At 41.3% G+C, this 12837-nt stretch overlaps 1 gene segment (V, D, J or C); it reads right to left on the bottom strand.

The window, feature by feature from the left end:
* Positions 1-2418: 2418 nt before the first annotated feature.
* Positions 2419-6066, bottom strand: LOC110013796. The segment is given in 3 exon segments: positions 2419-2598; positions 4738-4969; positions 5122-6066. Coding segments are annotated over 3 exon segments (408 nt in total).
* Positions 6067-12837: the final 6771 nt, after the last annotated feature.

Below are 12837 nucleotides of genomic sequence, written 5' to 3'. Positions count from 1 at the left end.
AACTAGAGAGAGAATAACAAATTAACTGTCCAGCCGAGAAAACAAGGCCGCGACGAGACCGACACACTCACTAATGCGGCCGACGCAAGTCCCTGAGGACAGGGCAGGACCCACTGGGGTACACAGAGCGGGGAAAAACAGGCGAAGCAGAACCAGATGCAGAATGTGCGGGGGCAATGAACGAGGATCGCTGAGTGAATAAAATGAGCCATAGACGCTGCATAAGAGAGACCAATCATAGGGAAAAATGTCCACAGAGCAGAGACGGGTCCAAGAGACACTGATTCACATTCTAACTAACCAGCAGCTACAACAACGAAGAAAACAAACAGAAGAAACGCCATAATAATAAAGCCAGCATCAAATTAAAGATAAGATTTACACACAGCTCCCAAAGAACAAAACAGCAACAGAAAACAAATGCTAAAAGCCACGATAAATTCAGCCAGCATGAGAAACCTGTCCAAACGAGGACTGCCAGCCTTCACAACCACAGAAAGGACCCCACAACCCCTGAAAAAAACAACCGGACGACACAGAACTACGCAGCAGAAAAGGAATCAGAAGCGCATCATGAAGGACCCGGAGTCAAAACCACAATTCCCAGGGTCCTTAGGGGCGTGACGTCACCGAAGTAAACAGGAAGTGAGACGCAGCCATAGAAAACTACACGGGAGAAGTACCGCATGACGCTCACCGTGGATAATTGGGGTGACCACGGCAGACGAGAAGACCCGGACTACTCCTGATCGGGGGGCACGGACATCCAGAACATCGCGGAAAGCACACCCCTTGCAGATGCACGCGACTGCGGCGAAACGAACGCGCTGTGCGCCGTCAGCCGCCCGCGGATCGGAGGAGAAATTAAGGAGAGCAGACGCGGCGAAACGAAAACCCCACATCAGAAAGATGGGGATCATCCATCCGAAGGACGGGGGAACACAGCAAGACGCCGAAAGAGACGGAGACCCGCGGCCTCGGAGACCGGCGAAGAATGAGCGCTGAAGGTAAGAAAGAATGAACAACTGCGCACCTGGCTTAAATAGGACGCTGAACAGGTGAGTTAATTAACTGAACCGCCCTGGGGTATTTACCTGAAAACACTGCTTCGAGTATCTGCCCGAAATACGATAAATCGTCATTTCATTATCTATTTAAAGTTAAATAGTCATTATTCTTTGTACGTGGGGGTCATGGAACATATGTTTTAACTGAGGGGAGTGTGAAGGGTGGGTTGGGTTTTTACTGTAATATTGTGTGTTTTCTGTTTTTAATGTTAAAGCACTTTGAGCTGCACAATTGCATGAGAAGCGCTATTAAATGAACAAAGTTTGATTTGATTTGATGTGTCTTGTCGGCTGTGATGTCACTTTGTTGTTTCTACGATATAGTAAAATAAACAGGATTTACCTGAAGAATAAACAAAAGTGAGAATTCAGACAGGAACCTTGGATTCACACCAGTTTGTTTCATCTAATAACCTGCTGCTTGTGGCAGAAGTGAAAGTTCATCTGAAATATTTTTGAATAAAACAAGCAAACTCCGGTCTTTATATGAACAATAAACAGCCCAAAAATATGAATCTTAATAAAATAAAAATAATCTTGTTTTAAGAAAGATTTTCTTATTTACTGACATAAGAAAAAAGTAAGAATAAAAATAATCATATCACGATGTTTTTCAAAAGAAAAATTCATTGTTGCTTCAGAAAACATGTTTTAGATTTCCCATGTATAGATTCTTTTTTTCTTATGGAAATGTAACCATTTTTATCTTAAATAGCAGGCCTGTTGTGTGATGGAAATTGTTTTATTATTATCATTGTTTAAAGGTATTTGGTTAAATGTATTTGTTTAAATATTAACTCAGATTGACCTTTTTACCTTTTTAGACAGCTTTGTGTGTGTGTTCATCTGGTTCTCATCCCAGCAAGGCTGAGAGGGTTTTACGACACACTGTCCTGAGTTGATAAGGAATACTGTTTGAAGCTAGAAACCACCAAAAGGGGTAATTATACGACAGCCCCCTAATGAACTTTTTCTCTTTGTCTTGAATTTGTATCCTCCTACTTGTGTTCTTAATAAAAACAGCACAAGGAGAAGCAGACCTTTGAGAAGAGCAAGCGTGGTGGTTGTCTTCTGTTGTCTTCACACTGGCTTCTTCTCGACTTCTCGAAACTCGATTCTTGTTGTGGTCTGTTTTTTCTAATTGTGTTTTCTTTAATGTCTAGATGCATTTATCTGACAATAATCTGGTGATCTGCTTCAGTCTTTGGTTCTCTTCTCAGAGCTCTATGTGTTCAAGCAAAAAAATAAAACAGATGGAGCCTTATCATCCTCTCACGGTTCCTCAGGGCTCTATAGTTTCACCTCTTCTGTTTTCTGTGAAGATAAAACCTTTGGACAGCACAACAGGAACATTAGTCTACATTTTAATGGTGATGATAGTCAGCTTTTGAGCGCCCTCTAGAGGATGTTGTCTCTGCTCTGCAGGTTTTTGTGCAGAGCTTTGCTGTTTCCTGTCACTGTGGGCTGCAGAGCACAGTAGTACACAGCAGAGTCAGACACATGAAGCTTCTGGATCTTCAGAGGAACTGATCTGGATTCTGAATCCAGACTGGAGGAAAATCTCTCCTTGAACTCTTCTGATGTGGTTCCTGTTCCAATCTTAAAGCGACTCAGGATGAATGTTGGTCTGTTGCTTCCATCCTGTTTGTACCAGAACAGATAATAGTTGGATGAACTGCTGTTAAAGTGACATCCCAGAGTGACTGTGTCTCCTTCAGCTGCAGTCACATCTCCTCCTGGTTGCTGCACGTTGTCTGTCTGTGCTCTGCATTCTGTCAAACACAGAGCAACAGTTCAGTTTGCTGCAAAGCAATCATGTCAGTGTTGTGTTGATGTCAGACAAACAGAGTTGTGTTCATACCGAGATTCACAGCAGCCAGCAGCACAGAGATGAACAGAGGCTTCATGTCTGCAGTGTTGAGGAACTAAGAGCTGCAGAGAGTAGGAAGAAGGCTGAGATCTATTTTTAGTCTTCATCAACACTAAGCTGGTGGATGAGGAGGCGGAGCCTGATCACAGTGACAGAGCTCGTTCATTGTCAGTCTGACATTTACTTTATAATTAAAGAAAATTAAAATTTTCGCAAATAAGAATGAAATACAATTCATATTTCATCCAACCAGAACATTTGAATGACAGAAGAAAATGTTTGGTTTCCTTGATTTTGTTCAGACAGCTTGAGCAGCGTCAGTCTTCAGTCCTTAGAAGATTCCTGCATCAAATTCACGTCAGTCGCCTCTCTTTAGACGCACATCAAAGTTTCTGCTCAACGCTAGTCCAAAAATGTGTTTAGAAACTAGACGCCCCTGATGAGTGTGGGAGGAGCTACTGCCTAAAGTTTTTAGCCTCATCGCTGCATGAGAGCATCAACTGTAAAATCTGATCAAACTTTATTTGTAAAACATTTTTTATACTCATGTAACACAAAGTTCTTTCCATAGTAAAAGCATTTTTCAATAAAAAAAAAAATTAAAAACAAAGACCTTTACACACAAAGTATAATGGCCTTGTAAGTGTGGATACGTCTAATTTCTGTAATACACACTTAAGCTGTAGAGTCGGAGCTTATAGTTGACGTGTCCTTCTTCAATGAACTTCCACAGTCCAAGTTCTTTGTTTTGAATATTTAATTCCCAAGAAAGTTGTTACAAAAATGTAAATACAAAAAATATATAAACAAAAGAACTTTAAAGTACGGTCAAAAACTAGTGCGCTCTCTAGCCCTCCAGCTTCACTGACGGACCAAACAAACCTTTTCACCTGCGTCATACCTCTTCAGCCAATAGAACAGCTGGGCTCCAAAGTTGACCTACATTTCAGTACAAACTTCTTAGAATGTTTAAAATGGCTCCAACAAGCTTATATTATTTCTGATGTTGTAGTTTCTGTGCGTTCACACCATAAAGGAGTTGCAGGGGCTTCAAGATTTATTAGGAAATGTGAGTTAAATCTGCACAAAACTGTGTCCCTGGAATGAAATAAGGTCAACCTAGGTCTTCTCTGACCACCTATGGTAGAAGTACGAATCACCTCACTACCAAGGTATATCCAGTATTATTGATAGTACTTTTCTGTCTTTGACATTTTTATAAGTTTTCCTTACTTTCACTCGTCATTAATGGTGGATATTATTTGTTGTATGTTTTCTGATTTTGATGTATTTTTATATCTTACTTGTCTTAGATGTTTATTTATAATATAAATAAAGTAATATTATAAATACTAACCACCATAGTAACCCCCAAATGTTAATATAAAAATTTTTTTTACAAATTAAATCACTGACATGAACACAAACATTGGGGGTGGGAGTTAATACGATTTTCTTCTACCCAATTATTTTTTGAGCACTTATCACTTTCTATTTATAATGCTTTTTAAAGCATTTTATTGTGTTTTAAAATAAAATTAAAAAGATTGGTTGATCGATCGATCAATATAAATTGTTAGATATGCGTTTCCTCACAGAACAAAACTTAAAATGCAACTACCAAGAAGCATTTATGTCATGTTATATAGCTCCCCCTAGTGATAGTATTTTATTATTGTGTCTCTGCTCTGCAAATATTTGTACAGAGTTTTACTGTTTCCTGTCACTGTGGGCTTCAGAGCACAGTAGTACACAGCAGTGTCAGACACATGAAGCTTCTGGATCTTCAGAGGAACTGACTTGTCTTTGAGTTCAGCATCAAATCTGTCTTCTTTGAACTCTGGAGCATTTTCTTTTGTTTTTGAGTAACGTTTCAACATGTACTTTGGGTAACTGTTCACTTCTTGTTTGTACCAGAACAAATATGGGTATGAAACACTGGTCTCAAAGGTACAGTTGAGTGTGAGAGAGTCTCCTTCAGCAGCAATGACTTCTCCTCCTGGTTGGATCACTTTGTCTTCTCCTTTACACTCTGAGGAAGAACAGAACATGCAGAGGAAGAGATGAATCACTAAAGATGATTGATTAATAAACAACAATCAGCAGCTTTAACAGCTCTTAATGTACAGCTCAGTAATGTGTTGAAGTGTTTGAAGAGGAAACATGTTGATCTTTGTGTCTTACCAAAGAAAAAAGCAGCAAGAAGAATCCACAGCCAATGTTCCATCTGTACAACAAGGTTTCAATCAACAGGAGAAACTAGCTGATGTTCAACATTCACTCAGACAATTGTTCTCTTCACAGCACCACTTCTTATTGACTGAACGTTGAACGCAGAGGTGAAGGAGAGCCCCGCCCACTTCACTATGTCGCCCTCTAGTGGAGGAAAGACGTGGCCTCTTGAAGTGGATAAAAGTCCAGTACAGTCATTTTTAAATTTTTCATATCTAACACAAGTAGAAAGCAGTTTTTCTTTTGCTTTTTTCTTAAATAAACACTTTGGTTTTTTTTTAACAAATAAATAAATATAATTTGAGATTAAAAGTATGTTAAAATTTTCAATAGCATAACTGTTGGGTCTAAACTAAACCAAGATTTCTCAACTATATGTATGCCGAAAGAAAGGACGCGGACTCGAGGAATTCCTTTCACGTGGAGAGCAAAATAAAAGCTTGTACTCAGACAACGCACTAGTTTGCTCTGAGTTTTGCAAAGCTCTGTTCCCACCTTTATTAGAATCTGGGCGTTTCCTAGCATACAACATGTGACTTTTGTTTCTAAAGGGTAAGGGGTACAAACATACACACACACACATAGTTTACAAAAGTTAAGAAACTAATCTAAACATTTTTTGACATCGTCAGGAAGCTAATCAAAACATCCCTTGTGATCGTTTGTTCACCGCTGTAGATTAGGTCCATTTCTTGCAGATTTAAGGTGAACAGCTGCCGCCGGGTCAATACAAAATCTTTGACTGCATTCCCAGGATCACGTTCCTCGCAGAAAAACAATGAACACACTTTATCATATATGTTAACACAACAGTACAAAAGTTCTGAGTAAATATGGGATAACTTATGTACAAATTTATTCTAACAAAAACAATGTTATAAAAACATCTCTTTAGGTCTCTAAAAAAGTATTTATGAGACTGAAACAGAAACCAAACTTTCAAGTCATTTTTTGGTTTTTCTGTTCCCTCAAGTCTATTGTCTCACCATTAAAACATTTTAGTTTTTTGATTCAAAGAGGTTCATTGTGTCTATAAAATTATACTGCTTATTTAATTTTTTTTTTTTTTTTTATCAGACACTGGTTTGTTTTGTAATGTAAAACGTACCGACATGTTTCGGTGGAATGCCTTCCACCTTCATCAGGGTCGTCATCAGGTGGTGGTGTGTGACATCTTTAAAAACAGATGATTGTGACTGAGGCGGAGTCACCTGTCAAACTTTGACAAGTGATTCCGCCCCTTGATGTCCGTTTTTTGCTGGAGGATGTTGCTCCAGGTGTGGGAGAGCAGGAAGTCCCCCTGTTAGGAATGATTAGAAACAGAATAGTTAGACACTCCCTTTTGCATTTTATTAAACTAACTTTTACCTTTTATTACATCAATGGCTTAACCTCGATTTACTATGTATTATCATCTCAAAATTATATTACACTCCAGACAGAGCACAACCGACTATTGTCTCGCAACATTCCTTTAACATCCTCCCTTTTTCATCTTTGTGTGTTCTGGTGTATGCGTTCTGGTAAATGTCTGCAAGAGACCTGACACTTTAGGTGCTCTGACCTTCGAGCATCTAGCCTGCAACAGTCTGTGGGTGTGTTTTTCACACCATGATCCATAGAATGAGGTTCTGAATATGCAAATGCAAGGTATATATGCCAGGCCTTTTGCTGAACCCCTTGGTTCAGACTTTGAATGCACTTTGTTCATCTGTCTGTAACCCTGCGTACAAATCTGTGGTCTTTGTGCGGAGTAAATCTACAAAAGATAAGTAACTGTCTCTGAGTCTTATTCATTATTTCTGTGTGTTGGAAACTGAAAAGGGAAACGAACCAACCTAATAATATTTTTATTAATACAGTCCTTTCTAGAAAATCCAGTTTCCTCACACCCCCTCATCTCTGTTCATGAAAGTGTGGGCTCGCTTTCTTATCTCCACCGCCTCCATAATCCATCTGCGGTGTCTGTTGTCTTCAGTACGGAGGACTTTGGCCTTTTCCCAGTCCACTGAAGACAACAGACACCGCAGATGGATTATGGAGGCGGTGGAGATAAGAAAGCGAGCCCACACTTCCATGAACAGGGATGAGGGGGCCATTATCACCCTCCCCCCCTCCCCTCTCTAACATCCCTCTCTCTTCTTACCTTCTTTCCTTTTCCGTCCGGTCCAACACCAAAGATTTTCAAACATGGTTGAAATTAATAAAGTTTGGCCTCAATTACAAAAAGAGTTTATTCAGACATACCTTTGGTTTGTCTGAAGATTAATAACCCCTCTTGTTAAAGTAAAATATGTCCAAAACAAGAGGCCCTCAGTTCTCATCTGCCTGCCCAGCTGTTGGACAGGACAAGTTAAAAAAAAAAAACTATATTATATATAACAGTGTCTGTCTGCACAGACATTAAATTGTTCTATAATTTCTGTCAACTTTTTGCTGAGACCTGGCCACGAAACTGACTGCTTGGTTCTTGAACTTCGTTATCCCCAGATGTCCTTCGTGCAGCTTTGAAAGAATGCCCTTATTCAGTGATGCAGGAACCCCTATTCTGCTAGAACCAAGAATCAATCAAGAATTTTTATTTGTCACATACAAAGTTATATTTAGCAAATACAACCAGTAGTGAAATGTACGCCAGGTCCGCTCCGTGGACGGTGCAAATAATTAAGGAAAACAGCACAGATGAAAATATACATAATATATACAAGTAAAGCTATGTAAAGATGAAATAAGAAAAAATGTGTATTGTAAAATTAAATATAGAACGCAAAATAAAGTGCATGAATGTAAACTGTAGATTTAGATTATTAAGATACACGTTTAGAGTTTAAGAGCCTGATGGCCTGGGGGTAGAAGCGCCTCCTGAGTCTGGGCTACGGTAGCGCTTACCAGATGGCAGCAAAGTAAAAGTATGATTACTGGGGTAGGTGGAGTCTTTGATGATTTCCGCAGCTCTATTTCTGCAAAGTTTGAGGTAGATGTCCTGCAGAGAGGGGAGAGCAGACCCTGAAATGCGTTCGGCTAAGCGCACAACTCTCTGCAGAGCTTTGCAGGCTTGACTTGAGCTGTTCCCATACCACACTGTGATACACTGAGTCAATACACTTTCTTTAGCACCGGAATAGAAGGTTTTCAGGATTGCTGGTGAGACCCTGAATTTCCTCAGCTGTCCCAGATGGTACAGTCTTTGCCTTGCTTTATTGACCTTTGTTTGAATGTGAGTAGTCCAAGTCAGGTCCTCCGGGATGTTTACGCCAAGGTACTTGAAGCTGCTCACCCTCTCCACAGGGGTCCCGCTGATCATAAGAGGAGTGTAGGGCTGCTGTTTTCTCTTCCTGAAGTCCACAATCAGTTATTTAGTTTTGCTCACATTCAGAAAGAGACCGTTGTCTTGGCACCATGATGTCAATTTCTCTACCTCGTCCAAGTATGCGGTCTCGTTGTTGTTGTGAATGAGGCCCAGAACCACGGTGTCATCAGCGAATTTGATGATGGATGTGGAGCTGTGTGAAGACACGCAGTCGTGAGTGTAGAGAGAGTAAAGCAGGGGACTCAGGACTCACTCCTGCGGGGCTCCTACGTTCAGGGTGATGGAGTTAGAGGTGTACTGGCCTAGTTTCACCACTTGAGGTCTGCCGGTGAGGAAATCAAGAATCCATTTGCAGAGTGAAGAATTCAGTCCGAGTTCTATGAGTTTGGAAGCTAGCTTTATGGGGACTATGGTATTGAAAGCTGAGCTGTAGTCAATAAATAGCAGCCTTACATAGTTCCTGTTATTGCTGTCAATGTGCGTGAGAGATGAGTGCAGGACCTGAGAAATGGCATCATCTGTGGATCTGTTTGGGCGATAGGCAAACTGAAGAGGGTCCAGAGTATCCGGGATGGAGGAGCAGATGACGTTTTTAACCAGTCCTTCAAAGACTTTCATGACTATTGATGTGAGGGCAACTGGACGATAGTCATTCAGACAAGAGGGTTTATTGTTCTTAGGCACAGGGATGATGACCGATTTTTTGAATGGGGTGGGAACCACCGATGCAGCAAGAGACTCATTAAAAATGGATGCAAACAAACCAGCGAGCTGATCAGCACAGGACCGCAGAACAGGGCCAGAAATCCCATCAGGTCCTGCTGCTTTCCTTACATTCACTCGCTTTAGTGCCCTCCGAACCTCGTCCTCTGTCATTGTGATCGCATGATGATCGCTGATCTGGCTGCTGCTTCCTGACGCGCTGATCAACGGACTAACGCTGCCTAGATTGCTTTCAAAGCGGCCGTAAAAAGTGTTTAGCTCGTCAGCCAGCAACGGATCTGCTCTCACCACTGCAGAGGATTCATTTCCAGAGTCACAGATGGTCCTTAGTCCTTGCCACATGCGTCAGGAGTCATTTAGCTGGAAATGTGACTCTATGCGTTCCCTGTACGCGTACCGTGAAGTTGCAAACCACTGTGAACTGAGAGATCTCCAGAGAACTGCAAGTAAGGCTGCGGGGATCTTTCAGCTGAGAATTTATCTGGCCATCCTTCCAAGCAGCACTTTTTGAGTTGTTGAACTATGAGGTCATTCTGATGAGTCTTAATTTACTGTAGCCTGCTCTCAGTAGGTGGTAGGCCGCTTATGAGCCGCGTCCACATATAGCTTGATGTCTTCCTCCGACAAGTCAGAATCATTCCCTCCAACAGGAGCTCTTGACAGAAAATCTGCGGTCGCGATGTTTTTGCCTGCCACATGAGAGATGGTAAAAGAAAACCTCATCAGTCTCATACGTAAGCATTGTATGCGGAGTGGCAGCTCATCCAATCTCTTTGAACCCAGCAGTGGGACGAACACTTTGTGATCCGTTACCATGTGAAAACTTTTTCTGATGAGAAACTCTTGAAATCTCTCACATGCCCATGTTAAGGCCAATAAGAACGTCATCCATCTGAGACAAAACGCCTTCAAGATCTTCCAGGATGCCTGACGTTCGTTTCTGGAAGTGCTCTGGTCCAGACGAGATCCCAAAACACAAACAATTGTAGCAGTATCGTCCAAATGGAGTTATAAAGGTGGTCAACAGAGAAGTCTTTAGATAGTGGAATCTGCCAGAACCCAGCATTAGCATCCAACTTTGAAAAGACTTTGGCTCCAGCCAGCTGCTCTAATGTGTTTTCAACAGAAGGAAGAGGATGTTTTTCTCTTAACACAGATTTATTCAGTTTGGTAAGGTTAGTGCAGATCCTCACCCTGCCTGTACGTTTTGTCACCACCACCACCATGGGTGCATACCACTCAGTTGGCTGGTCTACTTTTGAGATGACCCCTTGCTGCTCCCACCGGGTCAGTTCTTCCTTAACCTTTGGCAAAAGGGGAAGAGATACGCTCCTTATTTTTCCTAGGGAACTCCCTTTTAACAGTCCAGAATGATGTTCTCTACTCTGGCAACCAGCTGTGGAGCAATAGCTGCTGCTCCACTCAGGAGTGGCCTACTCAAGCCTTTCACAACATAGATGTCCTCCTTTGTTTTCTCGTTATTGTTGTGAAGGTTAGCTGTAAACATACCTTGGACTTGTAAACGTGAACCTCCTGGTCCTCGCAAAACTTTCGTTGGCTTCTCCAGCTTGCCAAACTGTACTTTGTTGTACAGCGTCTCTGAAACTACTGTCACATCAGCTCCAGTGTCAACACTGTGCTATGGCTGTTCACATTTACTTCTGTGATCCAAGGACGTATTGTGTTTTTATCAGACATTGAGCCTAAGAACGCGTTTTCATCATCCGAGTCCTTTGTCACCATGGCGATTTTCATGTCTTTCTTCTTTTTGGTTCTGCAGACTCTTGCTTATTGTCCCTTTTTCCTGCACTGATTGCACACTGCTTCATGTGCTCGGCATTGCTGCATGCTATGTTCTCTTGAATGTCCACATCTAGTGCACTGAATTACTGTGTCCTGTGCGTTTTTCTGTACTTTCTGGCAGTATTGCTGCATGTGCGCCGCCGTGTTGACGCTATTGTAGTGTTGACGCTACAATAACTAAGTCATTAAAAAGAATCCACAGAGTTATTTTACTTTAAAAGTGGAATATAAAGTGTTGAAATTACATAAAAGTACACATTCACCTGTACTTTTAGCTTCAAACGTGTATGCCTCTCACGAAATAACATATAAAACCGTGTGGTGTTTATGGTTCTCTCGGCCAAAAAGGTTCCCGACCCCTGCTGTAAGCTTATCCTTAAAAGGAGAGATTGTGTCTCCATCTGTGAGTCCTGGAAAAAGTTGAGAAAATGAAGCCATTAGATCAGAGCAGGGGTGTCAAACATACGACCCGCGGGGCGTGTCCAGCCCGCTAGATGGTTCAATCCGGCACAGTCAGGAAGAGTACAAATTTGTAAAGAAGTTTTTTTTTTTTTTTTTTTAAAAACATTTCTAGTTCATTCCTGGGGAAAGTTATGATTTTTTTAAGAAATAACCGAAATGCGCAATTCTGCCACTAGGGGGAGCAAAGGAAAATCTAAACAGGTAAAACAGCATAACTTTGCATGTGTCAAAAGCGAAACCTAACGGCGTCTGAGTAAGATGTAGTTTAGTTCCGCGCAAGCCTCACCGCTGTTACATTGGTATAAGAATGATCAGTAGTGACACCCTAATGACCAAGATGTTGTCAAAAGAAAAAAAGGTTGAAGTGAAGTGCAGAGCTTTCCAAGAAAAATGGACAGTTTTATTTGTTCAGGGAGCTGAATGAAAAACCTGCATGCTTGGCATGTCATCAACAGGTCGCAGTGCTCAAAGAATACAACATTCAGCACCACTATGATACTCACCATAAAGAAAAATCTCACCATTGCTGTTTAGAAAAGAGCAGATATACCAACTATTAGCTGGACTGAAGAACAACCGTCTGCATTTACTGCGGCTGTGATGTCAGTGATGGAGCAGTGACAGCTACCTTTTTGCAAAAAAGTTATTAGTGCAAACATCCAAACTATTTTCGGATGGTGAACTTATTGAAAAATGCTGAAGGCTGCAGAAGTCTTGTACCCCAAAAAAGCGCTTTGTCCTTGTGGGTAGAAAAGCGCTATACAAGTATACGCCATTTACCATTCACCAAAAAGCAGTCGACCTTTGCCAACAAGAGTCTGTCAAGGATTACGATTACAGATGCAACATCTCTGAGGAGACTTGGGCACCAAATGAAGGAATCCAGTCATTTATTGCATTTTCTGTCACCATTGATGAGAGCATCGACATCACAGCTGTGCATATTTATTAGAAGAGTTGAAGAGAACATCACAGCAGAGTTTCTGGAGTTGATGAACACAACAACAGCTGATGACATAGTCAGCTAGTAGTAGCTAGTTACTGTGCTGGACAATGTTGGAGTGAACTGGTCACGTGATGTCAGTCTGGTCACTGATGGCGCCCCATTAAAGGTCAGAACGAAGACAGGTGTTGCCAAAAACATCAGGCAGAAACCAGGAAAAGATTCTTGGGCGTTTCATTGTGTTTTGCACATTTGATTGACAGAAAATGTGTTGCTGCACAGGATCTGAATCCTGATATTGATGGCTGGGTGAAGTTTCAGGAGAGGAAGAGAGGTTAACTCCAAATTCTTATGTTCACAAATGTTTCCATGTTTAATTTAGTTGAATCTTTCATTGATTTGCACATTTACATTTTAGGCTGGTGTT

This window comes from Oryzias latipes, chromosome 17 (assembly GCF_002234675.1).
Source record: "Oryzias latipes chromosome 17, ASM223467v1".
In the NCBI taxonomy this organism is placed as follows: Eukaryota; Metazoa; Chordata; class Actinopteri; order Beloniformes; family Adrianichthyidae; genus Oryzias; species Oryzias latipes.
This window is presented reverse-complemented; position numbering and strand designations above follow the sequence as displayed.